The sequence below is a fragment of the Lytechinus variegatus genome, chromosome 13 (assembly GCF_018143015.1).
Source record: "Lytechinus variegatus isolate NC3 chromosome 13, Lvar_3.0, whole genome shotgun sequence".
NCBI lineage: Eukaryota > Metazoa > Echinodermata > Echinoidea > Temnopleuroida > Toxopneustidae > Lytechinus > Lytechinus variegatus.
In genome coordinates this window covers 22684350-22707297 of record NC_054752.1, presented here as the reverse complement: position 1 = coordinate 22707297, position 22948 = coordinate 22684350, and the positions used below count along the sequence as shown (strand labels likewise).

The window sequence follows — 22948 nt, the reverse complement described above, 5'->3', positions numbered from 1 at the left end:
CTAGATCTAGGTCCTAGATCTAGCCTATTGATAATAAGACAAACATGCAGAGCAGCATATTATTTCTTATAGACCTCTACAGGAATAACCGTCGTTTCTGGGGATTTATTCAACAATTTCTGACATTAACTATTCGTGAGTGAGCCAACACAGTTCAGCGGAACAACCAAAATAGAGAGACTGAAGCTTTTGGTCTAGTTATTTCTAAGACAGAGTCTAACTATAGACCCTATTTATAAATAACAATAAGTTAAAATGGGTGGGGGCTAACATTGGCGGCGGAAGGAAAAAAAATTTGGGGTGTCTACCTGAAATTTTGGGATGGACACATGTAAAAAATTGGACAAGTGCTCCAAAAAATTTTGACAAGCAAAAAAAAAAAAAAAAAAAAAAAGGAAAAAGGTAATCAACCTAAATTTTAGGGGGGGGGACAACACACGTTTCAATGGGGGTCCACGTTAATTTAGGGGGGGGGGGGGCGCAGGGAAAAAAAATTGACAAGCAAAAAACAAAAACAAAAAAAAGGGTAGCAAAAAAAATTTAGGGGGGGAACCGTCCCCCCCCCACCTAAAATTTAGGAGGGGGGACACATCCCCCCGCCTAGCCTAGTATGGGGGCTAAATGCAGAAGCCTGAAGTTATGCAAAATAAATTTGATATCTGAAACTGAAGTGAGGATTGATACAATGTCAATGACAGGCAATATCTTCATCAACACTCCACTTCACAGTTTATTCCTGACTGGGTTTCGATCTACTGAAGATAGATCCCTTATAAAAATCGCCAATGGTATTTGAATGGTGCCGAATGGTAGTTGAATGGTAATCTGAATGGTAAATGGTACGCGAATGGTATTTAAGTGGTGTTTCAATGGTAAGTTCTTAATGGTAATTGGTAGTTTATTTAATGGTAAATGGTATACCATATACCGAATGGTGTTTCAGTGATATGTGACTAATGATATGATTGGTATGATGAATGGTATACCATTTACCCAATGGTGTCTCAGTGGTATTCAATGGTGTCTCAGTGGTATGTGCTTGTAATGGTATGATTGGTATGATGAATAGTATACCATACATCCAATGGTGTCTCAGTGGTATACAATGGTGTCTCAGTGGTATTCAATGGTGTCTCAGTAGTATGTGCCTGTAATGGTATGATTGGTATGATCAATGGTATACCATACACCAATGGTGTCTCAGTGGTATACAATGGTGTCTCAGTAGTATATGCCTCTAGTGGTATGACTGGTATAATGGATGGTATACCATGCACCAATGGTGTCTCAGTGGTATACAATGGTGTCTCAGTGGTATTCAATGGTGTCTCAGTAGTATGTGTCTTTGATGGTATGACTGCATGGTATACCATGATATACCCAATGGTGTCTCAGTGGTATACAATGGTGTCTCAGTGGTATTCAATGGTGTCTCAGTGGTATGTGCTTGTAATGGTATGATTGGTATGATGAATAGTATACCATACATCCAATGGTGTCTCAGTGGTATACAATGGTATCTCAGTGGTATTCAATAGCGTCTCAGTAGTATATGCCTCTAATGGTATGACCGGTATAATGAATGGTATACCATGCACCAATGGTGTCTTAGTGGTATACAATGGTGTCTCAGTGGTATTCAATGGTGTCTCAGTAGTATGTGTCTCTATAATGGTATGACTGGTATGATGAATTGTATACCATATACCCAATGGTGTCTCAGTGGTGTCATATGGTGTCTGAGTAGTATGTGCCTCTAACGGTATGACTGCATGGTATACCATTATATACCCAATGGTGTCTCAGTGGTATACAATGGTGTCTCAGTGGTATTCAATGGTGTCTCAGTAGTATGTGCCTCTATAATGGTATGATTGGTATCAATATGGTGTCTTAGTAGTATGTGCCTAGTGGTATATAATATAATCATGTTGGATAATTGTAAAGCTATAGTGGCTTAGTGGTGTTTGCCTAATGAATGCCATTTGTGTGAATGCTGAATGATATGCCCAATTGCATTACCCATTAACATAATTCCGAAGATTTAAAGAAAATATATCAAAGATTAAAAGGTATTTAGAGTTAATTAAATATTTGACCTGTGACTTTTATGCGGGCAGCTTCCCCAAATCAAGTGTAATCGCTCATGATTGTAAACATGGTCTCTTGCATTCTTTTAAATTGTCTTTGTCCTTATTAAGTAAAAGGTCTATATGTGTTTAAATATTATTGATCCAGTGGTTATGATACAATATTATAAATTTGTTATATTTTACTATTGTACATAAATTTAAATCTGATGCAATGGGTGCATGCAAAAATAAAATCAATCGGTCAATGAAATCTTTTTTGATAAAAAGGGTTTTAATTTTTAATTAATAAGTTTTATTCTATTTTTATAATCATTTTGCTTGTTTATGGCCGCTTTTTATAAAAAGAACTATATATTTAGTGTTCCAAGAAGATATTTGCAATCAATCCCAAAATTCGATCAGATGCAAATTTACAGGTGATGATACATTAAGTTTATCTAGATTATATCAATTTGGATTTTTTTATGGATCAGTTGCAAGTTTGCAATGAAAAGTATGACTCTCATGATTTTGGAGTCTGAAATTGATTTGCGTTGGATTGCTTCGATTGCAAGTTTCTTGCAATACCCCATATTTTGCTAAAAATGAATTCACTGTTGGTTGTCTTGGTCCCCCAACCTCTATCAAATTCCCATCCGCAAACCCTGATTTGGTCTGTCTGCAACGTCAAAAGCCCCATCTGACCCATTTGTACGCTATTATAGCTGCTTCCAATCATGAATTATTTCACCCTTTTTTTACAAATGATATTTCCAAAATTCTAATTCTATTTTAGGCTCTAAATATTCTTTCCCACTTGTGGACGGCGTTTATAAAGAGGAGAGCTATTCTATAGGCCGGCATTACTTGATTGAAATGATTTATCCACATGGTCTTGCTCCCTCACCCCTATCAAAATTCCCTGCCGCCATACAGGGTATAGTACAATGTAACAGAAAAGAAATCTACTGAATGAAATCTCAATTTCAATCATTACAAAAGCAAATTAAAAGGGAAGAGGAGTGAGTAAAAAAATATATATATAAAGGGGAAAAAACAAGAAAAGAAAAAAGGCAAAGAAGAAAAGAAAGATTAACAGAAAAGAAAAAAAGACAACGAAAATAAAAAAGAAAATAACATAGAGAACAGGAAAAAAAAGTGAAGGGATCGAAAACTTTTTTCATAGATTCCAAGATCCAAGGAAAACAGTGGCATGCACTCACGCCATCATGGTTTCCAACCCAGAACCAATCGAGAGGAAAAAGAAGACACCCCTGATTTGGTTTTAATTCACCCCCCCCCCCACCCATATCGGGATGTGTATTTATCTTGGCGAAGAAGTCCCCTCCCCCCATATTTTGTCATAATTTATCCCCCCCCCCCATATGCTTTGGCGAGAGGGGCCGCTTGGCTGCTTGCCAGGTAGCTCTATTATACGTGTTGTTCTCGCACTACGCACGCGCGAACGTCTAACCGCCAAGTACAATATTTGAAAAAGAAAACTCGATGTACCGGTACTACCGTTTTGCTGTTGATAAGTCCGTCGATAATTCATCAAAAACTAAAGGAACACGGGTCAGATTCGGACAGCGACTTCAAAGTCATTTGTAGAAGGCTATAACAGTAAGTTCTATAACAATTTTCTTTGATTTATTTCTCAAATTGTCTCAAAATGTTAGATGTCGTTGTACTGCCACGACATGCACGACCACTGCACTGCCACCGTCACTGCCCCGTTGGCGCTGGCCGCTGCTCTACGGGCCGGGACGTGGCTTTGACGATAGGGAGTGCTTATGGTTTATGCTTTGTATTGGCAGAGTTAAGATCGGCGAGCATTGAATAGTAAGTCGCTCATATTGCCTGATGTTTATTGTCAATGTTTTACAAAAACCATCTCTGAATACATTGAATTCGTGAATGAATGATTTGTTAATGCTAATGTCAAGACTGTCAAAGTTTTAATTGTGAATAAATAGACCGTTACTGCACACGTTAATTTACTGAAATTGAAAACTTGCCGACAAATATTGCTTTGAAATTAGGCCTATAATTTGTTGTTGTTGTTGATAGATGTTGGTAAATGAGATAAAATGGAGGTGAAACATGGTAAGGGTACTAAAGTTTAAAAAATGATAAAGGCTACGCAGGTCTATAACTTTGCTACACTGTACACACCACTCATTGCACATACTATTTCAATGGTAAAATGTGCACTTTGTGTGTGGAACTGTGACTGGACGGAGTGACAAACGATTCCTATTCAATTTTTCTACAGAGGCTGCAATAAATATGCAGAGAAAACTGGCGCTAATGCAGTTTTGCACCGGCCGATTACCAGCATACCTCATCACCAAAACTTGTTCCCAAATGTCATGACAGGTCTCTCAGTCACATTTCGATGTTAATATACCCACCGTTTTTCAAAATATTGGGAATGGCTGTATTTAGTCTTCGATCCCGACGTCGTTGATCTAATCCGTAGACATCACTTCGCGGATCTCTCGGATTCGCCGTAATATTTATATGGACTGAAGTTAGCAACCAAACCATGCTAACATGTGGCAAACAAACTGCCAGCATGCCGCATGCGAATCTTTTGATCGCATAACTTCGGTCCATATCAACATGACGGCGAATCCAAGCGATCCGCAATATTTTGAAAAGTGGTGGGCATATTGTGTATTGATCTCAAAATGTGTGTAGACAATTCTGGTGGGGAGTTTTGCTTGAAGTTGCATGCACAACGAACAATTGTCCATAGACTGTGTACAACGGATAGATCGTCTCCGCACAGCGATTCGAAGACCACTGATTGGTCAATAGCGCAGATTACGTCATGACCACGTGGTCCCAAAAATAATTCCTTTGGACTGCGTGCGGAAGTATCGATAACGATATCCGGTCATGTTGTGTACACGGTAAATGGTCTTGGTTCGTGATCGGATCGCTCCGGTATCGATCGAAAATTATCGAAACTGCAATTTCATGCATATTCATGCGACGCTCCAAAACCCGGAAGCCAATTGACTTTATGCACGTTGCGATAGACTCTACAAATTCCAAGGAACACGATGACATATAGACGCTAATTCGTAAGATTTTGACGGAAAAAGCAAGAAGTATTCAAAATTCGCTTACCTGTGCGGTATCGGTGAGAAAATAGATCCTCCGAGAATACCTTTCATAATTCATATAAATATAGGAAAATTGAAATTCTAGGTTGATTTTGGTACGAGGTGATGGCTTATGTCGAAAGGGTGGGTGCTGTCGCATTAGGGTGCGTCAACGCGAACGCGAAGATTCGTCCAAAGCCCCCCCCCCCGGTTTAGCCGAAAGGGTGCGTCGGGAGCGCCACGTCGCGTCGCGTTCACTGGAACGCGCCCTTTCGTCCAAAGCCCCCCCGGTTTGGACGAAAGGGTGTGTTTAATAATAATGAATAAATAAATAAAATAAAAATACAAATATTTATAAGAAAGCGGAATATAAGGTATTTTGCCAATTTGCACGTAAAATAGTGGATTTTCAATCATTTAAAGCATTGACAATTTGAGGAAAAGAAAGAAAAGTTCAACTAATAATATAATGATAATAATAATAATAATGATGATAATAATAATAATTATGATAATAAATCAGATACCCACCCTTGCAATAAGCCACTTGGCGCCAATTTTTCACTCCAAATTCATTTCCATAAATTCACTCTTTGGGGTGAAAATTATTATTATTATCATTATTATCATTATCATTATTATTATTAGTTGAACTTTTCTTTCTTTTCCTCAAATTGTCAATGCTTTTAATTATTGAAAATCCACTACTTTACGTGCAAATTGGCAAAATACCTTATATTCAGCTTTCTTATAAATATTTGTATTTTTATTTATTTATTCATTCATTATTATTAAACACACCCTTTCGTCCAAGCCGGGGGGCTTTGGACGAAAGGGCGCGTTCCAGTGAACGCGACGCGACGTGGCGCTCCCGACGCACCCTTTCGGCTAAACCGGGGGGCTTTGGACGAATTTTCGCGTTCGCGTTGACGCACCCTAACGCGACAGCACCCACCCTTTCGAAATAAGCCCGAGGTGATAGGGAATTGCACACTTGTTTTGGTGGAATTCTGTGTGGGGAAACAAAAGGCTTGCACTGCGCATGCTTACTATATTTTCATTCATAAATTGGTTCTCGGCAGTGGCTGGATGACGTCATGTAATAAGCAAAAATGTACACGACCGCTACGTTCACGCTCCGCTATCCGTTGTACACATTTGTTCACTGTGAGTTGGCTGGTGTGAAACTGCATTAGTGCCGGAGGGTATTCTTAGATCCTTTCATGGGGCTAGGCATATCAATTTTTAAAGTAAATTTTATCCTCTTTTAAAGTTAAGTTTGTCCTGTGATCACATTTTATCTGTTTTTATTTATTTACTGATCAAAACTTGCCTAAAAAACGTCTGGAGTTCATCCACTGGCATATGATTGTCCATGAACGGATCCATGATTTCTCAAAGGGGGTAGTGGGGCACATTTTCCCAAGGAAACTTTAAATAACAAGCAAACCAAAAAGGAGATCCTCGTGTATGAGACAATATTTTTAATATAAATATTTGCTGTAACTTTCGAAGGGGGGGGGGAAACACTTGTGTAAGAAAGCCACATTTTTATCAAACACATCAACTATTGCTCTCAAGGTGGGGGCACAGGTCAAATGTGCCCACTTGGATCTGCTTCTGCGATTGTCAATACCAGAAAAATGGAATTTATGTCATCGATTACCCTCTTGAAAATTGCTGCTCTAGAAATTTGATTTCAGATGACATAGCTATTACTAGTATAAAGCATGCACAGTTATAATACAGCCTTGTCTGAACTACGCTGAAATACTATCACATTTCCTTATTTTTATCCTAAATTCTGGGCTGGTAATCAGAGGTCCATGAAAAAAATCTTTAACATTAAAGTTCTAAGATCATTATTTTTCTATTACTATATTAGTATTCTATTTTTGTTTGTATCTGCACATACATGCAGATTTTACAACACTTAAATTGATTTTATTTCATTTTCAAAGTTTGGACGACGGATACACTGGATGATAAGGTAGATGATCCAGCCTTATCTTGGAATGACACGACGGGTGTTGAACACAGAAAACGTACCGTGTACAAGAAACAATTGGAGTTTCTGAAAGGTAGGTGTGTAAGAATTTTCTTCAGTAGAAAAAAATGCAAAGCTTCATGAGATAAAACAGATTGTATTCCTGCAGTGGCATAGCTGAAAAAAAAACCTTGTCAGGAATGGTAAAAAATCCTTAGAAAGGACAAATGTCATCCCTATTTAGAGGAGCACACGTCTTTTCTGACACCCCCCCCCCAGAAAAAAAATCAGTATGTTGGCTGAGGGGGGAAGGGTGGACACTTTTTCCCCAGGTATTCATTTGTTGTGGTATTTGTCATCATTGGGGCAACCTCCCATTATATAATAGGTTATTGTCTACCCATCTATGGTTAAACATAAATTTATTTATCATATTTTACAAAATGTTTTGTTGATATTTGTTAATTGGTATCATTCAATTGAATGGTAGAGTATACTGCAAATTTCTCAATATATAAAAAAATATATGAACTTCTAAAGAAAGCTTACACACATGACAAGCATTCATATTTTGAACCCTTAGCTAATATACTGTCCTTTGCATTGTTTTCATCCAATATTTCTTATTACAGCTTCAAGGAATTAATCCTGCCGGGTACCCATTCACTTCATCTGGGTCTAGTGATGCACAGTGTGGATGAAATTCGGGCTGAAGGAAAACACACCATGGCTAGGACTCAAATTCACGACCCTCTGTTTGAAAGGTGAGAGTCAGAACCACTAGACCACGACGTTCCCAGCTGATGTCATATCCCCACTTGTTCTTTTGTATTTTATTACAAGAAGTCGCGCTAATTTACATTTTGTCCTCCGAGAACTATAAAAAATGGAGTGAAAATTTATTTCAAAGACATGTCCACCCTAACAAAAAAGTTGATTTGATTAAAAAGAGAAAAATCAAACATAAAAATCGGATGAAAAATAAGAAAGGTATGACATTTTTAAGTTTCGCTCAATTTCACTTAATAGTTACATGCACATCCAGGTCGGTATGCAAATGAGGGAACTGATGACATCACTCATTCACTTTTCTTTGTTTTTTAAATATGAAATATTATAATTTTCTCCTCATTGTCCTATGAAATAAAGTTTTATTTTTATTTTTTATTGTCAAATCTGTAAAAAAATTGAAATATTGTACAATTCAAACAATGAAAACCAAAACAAAAAGTGAGGGTCTTATTTTGCATCCGATTTAGATGAAATATTTTGCATGATGCTTGCCTGATTTTCTCTGTTGATTCAAAACAATCTTTTCTGTGGTGGACTAGACCTTTAATGTGAAGATATGCATTGCTGGAAATAATGATATGATACTTGGGACATATCATACACACATGTATGAAAATATGAAATAATTATTTCATTTTATAGAATAAGCCTAACAAATATTCCTGACGATCGTGTGTACATTGGGTTAATTTTTTACCAAAATGTTGTTAAATTTCAAATTCAATAACTTTGTTATTATCAGATTTTAATGAAATTTTCAGCATGATCCTTTTCTGATTCATTCTCTCCCTACCAAAATCTCCCCTTTTCTCATGCTTTCTTTCTATGGTCCCCTTCATTCTCCTTATAACTATGTTATATGTAAAGTGTAACCGGTCGTCCAACCAATTTGATTGAAGGGCTAGAGGTACTCGAGACTGAAAGCTATGTGATATAATTCAAAGTGTACATCAGACAAACAAAAAACACTGAAAATCTCATCCAAATTTGTTTAGGATTAACAAAGTTTTGACGAATTAAAGTTGTTATTTTTTGCTAAAACTGTTCTCTGCAAGTCCTCATGAATATACAAGATCACAATTTATATATTTTTTGTATTATATGAATTTAAATTTTGTCCAAGCTCGGTTGTAAAAATTACGATTGACTACTGATTTACTGTGTAAGACAATATAACACAACAAAAATAGACAGAAAAGAAATAAGTGGGTATCTTGTATATATTATTTTCTATATATTTTGCAAAAAAGGTCTCTATTTTTCTTCTGTTTTTTAGTTTTCCAAATTGAATAATTTTCTTTCCTTATTTTCCTCATATTTTTTTCTATGTGTGATATATTATTTATTTATTAATGTATCATTATTGTATTTATGATAAACTTTTGGCGTGTTTCTACAGTAAATCATTAAAAACGGTTTATCTTTTCCGGACTCGAATTACGATTGACTACTAATTTACTGTGTAAGACAATAATCTTTCTCACACATATTTAACACAACAAAAATAGACAGAAAAGAAATAAGTTGGTATCTTGTATATATTATTTTCTATATATTTTGCAAAAAAGGTCTCTATTTTTCTTCTGTTTTTTTAGTGTTCCAAATTGAATAATTTTCTTTCCTTATTTTCATTATATTTTTTTCTATGTGTGATATATTATTTATTTCTTAATGTATCATTATTGTATTTATGATAAACTTTTGGCGTGTTTCTACAGTAAATCATTAAAAACAGTTTATCTTTTCCGGACTTGAATAACCTTATCGTTCTTAAACCAACCTGTTTCTACAGACTGAATAATCTGATTAACTTGCATTTCGCGTCGCAAATACGGTGGAAATCGGAAAATTCAACCTATAACCTCACATTGCATTTTGGTATGTCAAAAATTGCATCTCGTTAGGAAAATTTTCAAAATTCATGGTAGATCTCACTCATTGTAGCAGGTACACGTTTCGCGATCAGCTGGCGAGATAAAAAACGGCCAGAATATATGTTTACTGTGAGATCGCACTTCTTAGTTCAAGCACTTAAGCCAGACACGTATGCTATTTTGCCCCGTGTTTTTACAGAAAAGTTAAACGGATTAACATGGCAATAACCACCTCTCAGAGAGATGGTTATGAGAAACCGTATTTTGCGCGATGCAATTTATCAATAAACCACATCGCGTCTGTTTCTACAGGAAAGTTATCAGGGATTCTGGATACTTAGGCGGGTAATACCTTTTAACAATTCTATGTAGAAACATGCCATTGATATATCTTTTTAGGTGAAAAGAAAAAAGAGACCAATTTGGGAGTACTATTTTCCCCCCTTTTGGGGATATTTCATTTCTTCTAGGTGTGGTACCCTTTATTCATTTGGCCATGTGAAGGCTATCACACATTTTGAGTTTAATCTTCGAAATTGGTGTTCATTAGTTTGTTGTCCAAACTCTGTCTTACATGTAAATTTGTTTATAGGAAGATTAACATAATATTTATGTGGAGTGCAATCATTGATCTCTTGTGGAGTCGCACAGTCACATGTATTCATAATATGGTGCTTTTATGCCATACCTGTCAATACTCTTTTGTACTTGAACTTATTAGTAAAAAAATGTTTATTAATGTCGTTGAAAGCAATTACACACAACAGATTTAACATCAAGTTTATTGTATTACAAGTATCAGGTTTGTATGCAGAACAGTGGTTTTGCCAAGTACTCAATCCATGTAAAAAGCAATATGAGAGAACAGGTTTATTCTTGGAAATGTTAGCCTTCATTTGTTGTGTTTTTCAATCAAACTCTGTCTTGATGCATGTTTACTTTTAGATAACAAGATTGACAGAGTATAGATATCAACGAGTAGCTAAGTCATATATATTAATAACTTATATGTGCTTTAATTATAAAGTCTATACTTGTGAATACTCTGTGCCATTTATGCTGTACTTAAACTTCTTATAGTAAAAACATTTTATTGACGTTCTTGAAATAAGCAACTGTTTTCATTTTTTTTCTTGTGTATACTTATTCCATTATTAAGCCTACCACTAACCCCAGAGATATGCTGTTCACCAATGGTCTACCATTCACTGTACTTTATTGGCCTACTATACATTGCACATCGTTGTTCTACTGTCTACCATTCAGTGTAAACCATTGGTCTACCATTGAACTTGTGGTCTATAGTGTATGACCAATGGTGTTATTTGAATGGTTGACTAATAGTATAGTGTGTATGACAGTGTTGTATGGTAAATGGTAGGTCAATGGTGTACGGTGTATGGTAAGCCAATGGTGTATGGTAAGCCTATGGTGTACGGTGAATAGTAGTTCAATGGTGTATGGTAGGCCAATGGTGTACTGTAAATGGTAGGTCAATGGTATACGGTGTATGGTAGAATGGTGTAAAGTGAATGGTCAATCAATGGTGAATGGTGTGTGGTGTACGACGAATGGTAGTTGAATGGTGTATGTTCACCGGTGACCATACACCATGGTACGTGAATGGTGTACGACGAATGGTAGTTGAATGGTGTATGGTGAGCAGTGAATGGTACACGAATGGTGTACAGCGAATGGTACGCGAATGGTGTACAGTGAATGGTGTACGATGAATGGTACGCGGATGGTGAATTGTACACGAATGGTGAATGGTACACGAATGGTGAATGGTACACGAATGGTGTATGTTGAATGGTAGGCGAATGGTGTATGGTGAATGGTGTAAGGTAATTGGTAGGCCAATGGTGTCCAGTGAATGGTGGCTGAATGGTAAATGGTAGGCCAGTGAATGGTGGCTGAATGGTGAATGGTGGTCAATGGTAAACCTGTCTATAGTGGCCATATGGTAGATCAATGGTGAATGGTGTTTGATCAATGGTATATGAATGGTAAATGGTGCTCATGAATATGGTAATAGTAAGGTCCGAATTATTTAAATTAGTTTGAATGGTATACCATTGAGGCTTGAATGGTATACCATTGGTGTATGGTGGGTGCTGTGCGAATGGTATTCCAATGGTATATCAATGGTGTATGATAAATGGTAGTCAATGGTATACCATTCAATTTTTTTTATAAGGGATGCAGATCCCCCTCCATCTCCCTCTAGATCTAACGTTACAGTATACAAAAAGAAGCTTCATTCTTCTTGATTTAATCAATCATGGGTTGGTCCTTGTTAATTGGAAATGAACCAAACCGGCCCGAAATTCTCTCGATGACCAATCGGCTAGGTCTAGGAGCCCATACAAAATACATGTGGTTAACACACCCGGGGGGGCCACTTCCATTCACGAGTGGATACCATGCGCGACCATGGGGTCTCGAAAAGCACCCTAAACACGTAATTTCCATATTCTGAAAATGCACCCCTTAACAAGTATTGGCGTGTGAAACCCTATACCCTTAATAAGTATTGGAAACAAAACGATACTCTTGGCAAATATTCCCTGAAATGAACCCCTAAACAAGTACAGGAATGTTTAATTGTTACGGGTCCTTCGGTCGTCGGCTTTGCCTTATTTGGCTTAATACGACCCCACCTACTACACCTCGCGCAAATAGGACTCTAAACACGTAGTGTTGGGGCAAAAAGGACATCCTTTATAAAACATTTTAAATTTGTTCTATCATCCCCGCAAATTCGACCCTAAACACGTAATTTTCCTAGAGAAATAGATACCCTTTTTTCATTATTTTTGTGTTTTTGACACCCTTATCACGTTACGTACGTAACGTGCCCTATCGTGAAAAGGACATCCTTTTTACGTGTTTTTTTGGTCGCGCATGGTATCCACTCGTCAATGTAACTGGCCCCCCCGGGTTAACACAGCGGCATAACCGCAACACTGCAAGCAACATACAGGCTGCACTGGGCGACGATGACAATCTAACTTCAATTTCATAGACCAAATTCTGCTTTCCTTTAACAGAAGAATGATAGCAAACTCTCTAATTTGGTAGAGAAAAACCTGAGATCACAAAATACTGTGTGAAATTTGTAAATAGTCCACTGTATTCATGTGGTTATATCAATTTATACGTACTCACCGGAGTGTTCGTAGGTCCATTTTTGTGTGGAAAGAAAAGTTTCAGATTCGGGTTCAGAATGAATAAATTAGATGACGTAATGAGGTCAAATGAATAATTACTTCTGTAACACGATACCACTAGTATCGATGACAAAGAATCGGGGAAATCGCGTATTAATGACGCTCTTAGCCAATGAAAAGGGCGGAATATGAATATATTTACGCTCATGAATGTCAATGGGGGCTTATTTTTGTCTTCAAATGATCGCGGTAGGCGGAGCCTAATCTCATTTGTTTTGTGCTGAACGCGCGCGCAGCTTTCGGTCTAGTAATATATTATAAGGTCTTTGCCTTCAACTATAGGTCAATATATTGTTATCGCCCCCCCCCCCCCACTAGCGTACCTATGGGGGGGCAGGGGGGCAGACTGCCCCCCCCCCCCGACGAGTCACAACTGATTCGTTGCGAGCCACCAGTGGCCTAATTCCTTTAAAGTTTAAGACCGCTACTGCCCCCCCCCCTTCCCCACTGCTCCGACCGGATTCACGCCATATTGGTATTTTTTATACCTGAAAATTTTCAGAACCTCTAAATTCTAAAAGCACTCCTTCACACGCATCACGGAGCGCATCAAATTGTGACATCACAACAAATCAAACTCATGCAATGCGCATCTTGAATCACCCTGGGAACGCCTACTTATTGTCACAATGATTATTGTAATGATTTTCTCCGAGTGAACTTGCATTCAGCAGTTTCTCTGATATTTCTTTACAAATCTTCGGAATTTTGTAAATTCTTCATCATGGGATGTACAAATTCTAAAGTATGTCCTCTACCAATGGGTTTGGTGGTAGATACTTCACAGACTCGGCGCCAAAAGCGCAATGGGAGATCATTGTTGAAGGCTTTAACAAAGGTGTTCCGCAGGAAGAATAAAGTAAGAAAACTTTTCTATTGCTGTTTTCTGGAAAATAATTACAGTTGTCATGATAGGCTATTTATGTTCATTGTTTTATGTTCTAAACAAAGTCTTATTTCTGCACTTATGAACATCATTAAGCCGAACTTTTTAACACACTGGTTTTTCTAAAGTGGGAGAAGATTAGTGTCAAATGAAAATGATAAAAACCAAGCAAATATTATCATTATCATGGACTCTGTTACTTTAAAAAAAAAATTACTGTGTAATGAAAAGAGAGTTGGATCGAGATTAGAAAGAGAATGATTGAAGTAAGTTTGTGTATTTACATCTATGGTTGCAGTAGGGGCTGAACATGCCCAAAAAATAGATCTAAATAAATTGATAAAAACACAAACAATTAATAGCACGGAATTTGTTGGTCATTTTCATATCTTTTTTTGCACGTTTGTTAAAACTGAGCAAAGGTGAGTGTGTGTGTGTGTGGGGGGGGGGTCTGTGGTCAATGTAAACAGTGATAGAGCATTACCATTTGAAGCTCATGAGTGGTAATAGGAAGTCGACGTACAGATACCAAAATGGATCATTGGCGTATCGAAATGGGGGCATACTATGAAGATAGTTATATGCCTCTGTATGATCGAAAGAGAGAGAAAGAGAACAGACAGCTATATAGAGAAAGTGAGGAGGAAGTGATGAGATAACAATAATAATGATAATTATTGGCATTTATTTAGCGCTTATCAATCAATATGATGTAATGCCGCCAGGGTTGTTACCTCGAGCTAAAGCTATTGGTTTTCACCAGCATTATGAGTAAATTAATTTATGTACGTTAACATAATTATCAATTGCCAATAGGTGGTACCCATCAATTTCTCTCCAAATGGTGACGTCATCGACCAGCCTTCAACATCCTATCAGAGAGACGAGACAATCAACGCACATGACTTCCTGGCCTATCGTAAGTCTATGTTGAAACTTGAAGGGAATTGAAGCTGTAGGCCTGTTACAGTATTGCTTATAATAAACATAAAAGCTTTTTGAAAATTGTAATTCATATACATTTTTTAGTACCTCATACATTTCATAATAGAGAATGATTATATTTTTTTATCTATTCAATGAAAAAAAAGGATAAGGCGATGTGACACAACCGATAGTTTAAGAGTCTCACTGATCAAATAAAGATAATAAAATATGCGAATGTGGTGATACAATATATTTTTACAATCAGATAACCGTGAACTAGCAGTAGACAGACTAAAATGCAGATTTATGACTGTATGAGTTATTGTAGAAGAAAACTTTGCCATGTTTCTCTAGACTTTCCACTGAATAAGCCTTTTCTTTGACATTTATTTTAATCCGGTTGAAAAAGAACGATTCTTGGCAAGTACTGTTCTCAAAGATGACGGGCCCGTCTATGAAGACGATGATGACATGGTCAAGCAAAATCAACCATCTATGTCATACCCACCAGGAAAAGTCAAGAAGAGCTGTGACATTCTCGTCATTGGTAGGTCTTTTATTTCTCTCCCACACTGTAAAAACTGTGGTGTTAAAACTGACACCAATTAGTGTTAATAGAGGACCACACCCTGAGGCCACCCTGAGGTGTTAAAATTACACCCTATAGAGGTTGAACATAACACCAAAGAGTGTAAATGTAACAACCAAAGCTGTTGTAATAACACCTATAGGTGTAAAACTAATACCACCAATTTAACACCGGTGTAAGTAACTGTGTGGTTATCTATGTACACCGGTTAACACCACAGTTTTTGCTGTGCAGAAGCGGCAATACAATTAGAAGGTATTATTGTTAGATGAAGGTGGCCATGATTTACGGGGCAGTAAAAAAAACTCGAAAGTTTAACAAAACAAAATAGAGTCTACATATGAAAAGGTTAGTTTGGATGTAGGCCTATTTACGAGTTGACCCTTTTTTTTGCAGATCATCCTTCAGATGAGGAACCTTCTGCTCACATTACTCCAATCAAGGCACGGCCTGGGGGTGTGGCTTTTGAGGTTGCAAATAACTTTGATCCAATCACAGATGTGGCAGACGTCAAAGTCAGCCGAGGGGGCGTGGCTTTTGAGATCACAACGGATAAATCTCCGGTTCCGTCTGCAGAGAGTACCGAACCATCAGAGATGTCTCTGCCTAGCCCACCAATCACAACCATGAGCTGCACACGGCACACCAAGGAAGGTGTGGCTTTTGAGATTGACTTCGGCGATAACGAAGAGCAGAAGCGACAACTGCAGTCTCTCAGCAAAGTGACATCACGAATTGCCAAGGAGGGATGGAGCGAGCGTGACGTCATCAAAGAAACTGATGACGTTTGGGTGGCCAACAAAGTTCTTGCAATGAACGTAAGTGGAAGTATCATAATTTCCAGACTGAATTTACCAGTTAAAGTTTTCATCTTTTTTTTTTGGGGGGGGTGTAACACATTGAAATTTGTCATGATCTGTAAAATTCATTTCATTGAAAAATTGACATTTATGTATAAATATTACAGCAGACCTCAGTCAAAATCCATTTTAAGATGTGTTATTATTTCTGAGAAAAAAAAGAGATTCAAAGCCATGTTAATTCTGGATATTTTTTGAAAGTATATATGCTTTTTACCACATTATAATGTATTAAACGATGTCCTGAAAGTAAGTATAAAAACTGAAAATTGAAGTATCTTTTTTCCCCTTTGTTTGTTTTCAGGACAATGCAAAGAGGAACGAGAAACGGTTGGCTTCTCTAAGGAAGGCTGAGGAAGAGTTCGACCTGATGACAGCTACTATGACAGAGAGAGCCCTTGACAGCTTTCACTACATCCTGGTGAAAGAGACCTGCACAGAACACAGCCTTCTAAGGAGGGCCCAGTTCAAGGCTTGGCAGAAGAAGATGATGCAGTAGATAGAACAAAGAAGAACGAGAAACGCTTGGCTTCACCGAGGAAGGCTGATGAAGAGTTCGACCTGATGATAGCCACTATGACAGAGAACCCTTGACAGCTTCCACTACACCCTGTATATTGAGCATAGTCTTAGGAAGGCTCAATTCAAGGTCTGGCACTTGAGCAAAGGGGAACGAGAAACGCTTGGCTTCTCTCAGAAAGGCTGATCATGAAGAGTTCGACAAGTTGAAAGGCTCTATGACAGAGCTAGTACCCTTGGATAGCTTCCACTACACCCTGGTAAAGGAGACCTGCACATAACACAGTCTTGTAAGGAGGGCCCAGTTCAAGGCCTGGCAGAAGAAGATGATGCAGTAGACTAGGCGAGGAGGAACGAGAGTCGATTGGCTTCTCTGAATTAAGAAGGCTGATGAAGGGTTCGACCTGATGACAGCTACTATGACAGAGAGGGCCCTTGACAGCTTTCACTACATCCTGGTGAAGGAGACCTGCACAGAACACAGCCTTCTAAGGAGGGCCCAGTTCAAGGCTTGGCAGAAGAAGATGATGCAGTAGATAGAACAAAGAAGAACGAGAAACGCTTGGCTTCACCGAGGAAGGCTGATGAAGAGTTCGACCTGATGATAGCCACTATGACAGAGAACCCTTGACAGCTTCCACTACACCCTGGTGAAGGACACCTGTATTGAGCACAGTCTTAGGAAGGATCAATTCAAGGCCTGGCACATGAGCAAAGAGGAACGAGAAACGCTTGGATTCTCTCAGAAAGGCTGATCATGAAGAGTTCGACAAGATGAAAGGCTCTGTGACACAGAGCTTCCACTACGCCCTGGTAAAGGAGACCTGCACTGAGCACAGTCTTCTTAGGTATAGGCTCAGTTCTGTCAAGGCCTGGCAGAAGAAGATGATGCAGTATAGACTAAGCAAAGATGAACGAGAAACGCTAAGCTTCTCTGAGAAAGGCTGATCATGAAGACTCCGACAAGACTCTATGACAGAGAGTACCCTTGACAGCTTCCACTACATTCTAGCAAAGGAGACCAGCAAAGAACAAAGTCTTCTTATTGGAGCTCAGTTTAAGCCTGTCAAAAGAAGATGCAGGAGAGGGGAGGAACTTCTTGGATTGATGACAGGTACGACAGAGAGAACTCTTGACTCCTGGTGAAGGAGACCTGCAACTGAGCAGCGTTCATATTAGGAGGACTTAGACCAGACGAGACAGATCGCCTTGGACTGATATTTTCTTCTGAGGAGAAGACTGATAACAGATACGATTCCTTTACATTCTGGTGAAAGGGATCAAGCACAACGTAATCTCTGTACGAAGGCCCAGTTCAGGGCTTGGTAGAAGATGCATCATACAGTACACTGAGCAAGGAATTAGTCTTGCAGTAGGTGAGATGGAGAATACAGCATGCTCAATAATTCTGGTGAGGGATAATTTTGCACAAAAAACGGTCTTATAGGCAGCTTAAGGCGTGACAGAACAAAAATCTGAACAAGTTGTCTAGAAGGAACAATATAAAGCAACGATTCTTCTATTTGCCTATTTGCTATGAAGGAGATCGGTCCAAAACACAGTACCCAAAACCAGTTTCCGTCTCGAGTCGTGTAGAAGAAGATGCAATAAAAGAGTACTAACTTCTCCCACTGAGGATCGAAGGCTTCAGATCAATTGGATACCAAATTGGATACAACGGCCCTTCTACAGTCGTGTAAAGACATCTGCCATCATGGCCAAGAATTCAAACTCCAAAGGAAGGCTGTGCCTTAGTGCAGACGAAGGAATCGACCATTTCTATGCTACAAACCCCCATATGACGGGTAAACATCATGGATTCTGGTGGGAACCTTCAGGAGTGAAAGAGACAGATTTCTTTTCATAAGAAACCGATGAGCTGCTAAAGTTCAGGGCCAAAGGGGCAGTTGGATTTGAATTAAAACCTTCAGATTATTATTTTGATTTCATTTCTTCCTAATAAATTGATATGACAATCATGAAAGAAAAATATTTTTTGGTGATTGTCTTCTTTCATTTTGATTGTTCGAATTCGTGTAATTAGGGATCCATATAGGTCCATAATTACGATTCAATATTCGACTGGGTTAGTTAGACAAGGAATCATAGCCCTGGGAAGGGGGTGGGGGGGGGGGCTGGGGTGCTGCGTGTATTATTCACCATAGGCACATCCCTGCATGGAAAGTTGGTGTAGATATGCTAAATAATATAAATTTAACCAAAATCGCCTTAACAATTTATTCCTGAACCAAAATCCTGTACATTTTGTATCGACACCCTTTTTTCTAATTCTTTCTTTTTGCTTGTCAAATTTGAACCAGCACCCCCTGCTAATAAATCGTTACCAGGACCCTTGCAAAGAATATAACAAAGCTAGGATTATATTCATTCACCGACGGGAATTTAAATCCTTAATGGAATGCAGTGAGAGAGAGAGACAGGTGACAAAGATGGTAACATTGTATATTTCATTTGCTTGTCAAAGGATTTTAAAGAGTGATCTGCAAAAGGGAAAGGAATTGCTGGAGGAATTGACACGAAATAGATCCTCATAAGGATTCGGGAAGAATCCTTATGAGTTATGTGAGCAAAGTTCTGTTGATAATGTTCTATCGCTTTATGAATTTAGCTGCTTCACAATTATAAAAGGAATTCTCTGAACGTCACTGCTACTGTTTTTCATGTTTCCCCTCTACATATTCTATGACCCCTCCTGCACCCCCCTCTCTCTCCCCTCTCTCTCTCTCTCTCCCTCTCTCTTCATCTATTTCAATACTTTTTTCAGTAGAGGGGAGAAATAGAATATACAGCACTTGCGATTTTCACACATCATCTTCCCTTATCCCAGTGACATTTTTTTATGCTCATGTCATGTTGAATTATTCTGCATGATATATTTTCCATGCAGTTCCTTCCATCTCCTTCCATTATTTCAATCTCCCTCTCCCCCGTTTCTTTCTTTCTCTCTCTCTCTCTCTCTCTTTCTTTATTTCTTTCTTTCTTCCTCCCTTCCTTTTTTTTTTTCTTTCTTTCCTTTCTTCCTTCTTTATTTCTTTCGTTTCCTTTCTCTTTCTCGTCTGTCTTAATATTTTGTACCCGTCTCAACCTTTTTATTCAAAATACAACTAAAAAAACACAATCAAACACAGTGATAGTTTTCATCTATCCAGCATTGTTAAAATTGTGTAATATTATTCTAAATACACTCTCAGTATTAGTTAAGTAGGCATATTTTGATTATTACATCCTGAATTACAAAGAATAATTTTTCTCTACTTGGCATATAATAATAAACTGAATACTATGTCTACGGGCCTGCTGGAATTAAGTTCTGTCAAATATTTCGTAGCCTTTACGGAATATATAACTTGGATGGGCCTATTTGAAATATAAGTTTTATAAACGAGCCATCAGCGTTGGTCTTGTATTCATTCTGGTGTTCAAAGTGTCAAGTGTAGTGTTTAGATGGCGCCTCCGTCACCAGCACCTGCATACAAACGGAATAATGATATACATTACACAACACTGCAAAAATACAACCGGTGCTGCATCTCTATGTATCTGGGTAAAGATTACAATAATAGGCTAGCATTATTATGATTACAATATTAAGAGGCCGCCATATTTAATGTTACGAATGGGGTGGGGGAGCTTAACACGCGTCGAAATCAACAAAGTATGTACATTAAATGTCTTGTTGTTTTCATATATAGACGTGATCGTGTACGCGTCTTGAAAAATGTCCACCTAAATAGCTGAATCAGGCCTGAATTAAAACACCTTAATAGTTTATTTCCATCACATTTATCTTCTGGAGCGTTTGATAGACAAATGAAAACAACTCTATACTAGCTATATTGTTTAGAATTTTTTGAAGCGTAAGTCAAATTAACCCCCAAACATATACAAAATGTATTTAAAAATCACTTTAAGCTTTAAATCGAGGGGTTCGATGCCCCATATTTTTTTAATGAAAATAGCAATGATAATAATTAATTTACCGGCACAATAGACAACCCTGTTTTTCCTCCTCGTACACCAGCAGCCAGGGGCGTTCGCACAGGCTAGAGAACAGAGAAAACATTGAAATACAGATAGATGAAACACAGATAGGTAAAAAAGGGCCAGGGGCCAGTCCAAATTGGGAGAGATGGGGAGGGGGTCGATGGATGGTGGGAGTGTGAGTGACAGTCAGACTCTGTCGAGGTTTGTGTTTTTCTTTTAAGGCTTTGCTCCATTTCACAATATTATGACCAGCCATTTCATATTATAGGTGCTAATTGAATTTGCGTGATATTATTAAAAGGCAAAGATGAGAAATTCCAAAATCGCGGACTATTTTTTCTGTAAGTTATTTGTCAGATTTTGAGAGCATGAGTATTTCATTGCTGTTTATGTCACTGGAATAATCAAATAAAGCAATATTTTAAAACACCCCCAAAGAAGAAGAAGAAGAATGAATAAATAAATAAATGAATAAATAATGAATAAAATCATAATAATATTAATAATAATGATAATTGCAGGTATTAATTATTCTCACTTAAAAGGTATGAAATACATTCAAATGTCAGAGTGCCCGGCAGTAAACCTCGACCATTTACATCATATTCTTGCATTTTGATCACATTCACTGCACGTACCTTTGTATTTCTTCATATTCCTCCCCCTTTTCTCCGCCAACAGAAGATCCTGTGTGAATGGGTCTCTCTTCATAAACTCGACATCAGCGGCGAGATCGTCTTCGGCATCGTCGAAATCGAAGGCCATGGCAACGGCGATCAGCGCAGCAAAAATGATGAGTGCCTTGGTAGACATGATGTCAGGGTCGTTCACCTTTTCTGTGTTGATTGTTTTGATGCATGGATAAAATTCAAAGGAAAAGTGTAAGCGCCCAAAATATTCATCATTTTCTTTAAAAAATGTGTCACCTTTAATAATATAAGCTATGTACTCATGTATGAAGAGATGCCTTGTCAGAGGGCTACTGTATAAAATGGAAATATTTGCGTGGTGAAATTTATAAGAAGCTTGTCGTTTTTTTTTTAGATAGAATTCTAATAATTTCAAATAAAATGTAGTCATTTTTAATTGATATGCCCCACATACAATGCTGTATGTATTTTTGTTTCGAGAGTACAACCTGTTCTGTAGGGGTGAAATACATCAAATACATAAAAAATATTTGGTAAACATAATTAATGACCCATGTTGGACTATTACAGGTAGGCCTGTACCATAGTGACGTAGGCCGCCACCTATATATAATGCTAATCAAAAACATTGATAAAACACTAATCAATTCATATCTGGCCAAAAGAATGTAGGCCTACATAGTTACTGTGGATGACGGTTCCATGGCACTTTCTCCGGCGACAACATTTTTTTGTTCCGTTTTAATTTCAACATACTAATGGAATGACCAACTTTAACCCTGGACTTAACAATATATACCCTCTCCTAACCCTAGCCCAAAACTTAACATACAACCTATTACAACCCTAACCCTATATCTTAGAATTTCCCAGAGTAATGTCGTGTCATCCTCGGGATAAGATGAAACCAAATCATATGTATATAACAACAAAAAAAAACTATCAAATAAAAGAAAATCCCTTTTCACAGATGAAATATGTCTAAATGACAAGAAAAGTGGAAATATTATCATCATCAAACGAATCAGTAATATCATACAACAGCACTGGCATTTGCGATCACAAATCAAATTCTTACCAAAGTAACTTCTCAGAAAGCAAAGACGGAATCTTCGAAAGCCCTCCCTGGACGATGAATACAATCTACTAGGAATCTCAAAAGATTGAGCAGTTCTGAAGAAACATCTAAGATACTCGATTTATATAGTTTTGGGGGGACGTAAATCGAATGTTAATATTTATTTATCCTTCACGGTAATTGGGCTGGAGCGAAGCGCGTTGGACAAAGAATCACAAAGTAGAATTTCGTGTTAATTAAGCGCCATTAAGTTAATTAGGATCTGTCATTGTACTTTAATGACAATGCTCACCACCGGAAGAATGATTTGCGTCGGTTTTATTGCCAGACTGTCATTCTCAATGAAAATTTGACCTATTTCTA

General features: G+C 37.8%; 1 protein-coding gene across 1 annotated transcript; it reads left to right on the top strand.

The window, feature by feature from the left end:
- Window positions 1–14214: 14214 nt before the first annotated feature.
- Window positions 14215–16917, top strand: LOC121425966. The gene is made up of 5 exons (XM_041622096.1): window positions 14215–14223; window positions 14774–14876; window positions 15294–15431; window positions 15870–16291; window positions 16638–16917. Exons 1-5 carry the CDS (start codon window positions 14215–14217, stop codon window positions 16830–16832), a joined length of 867 nt encoding a protein of 288 aa, XP_041478030.1. The 3' UTR covers window positions 16833–16917.
- Window positions 16918–22948: the final 6031 nt, after the last annotated feature.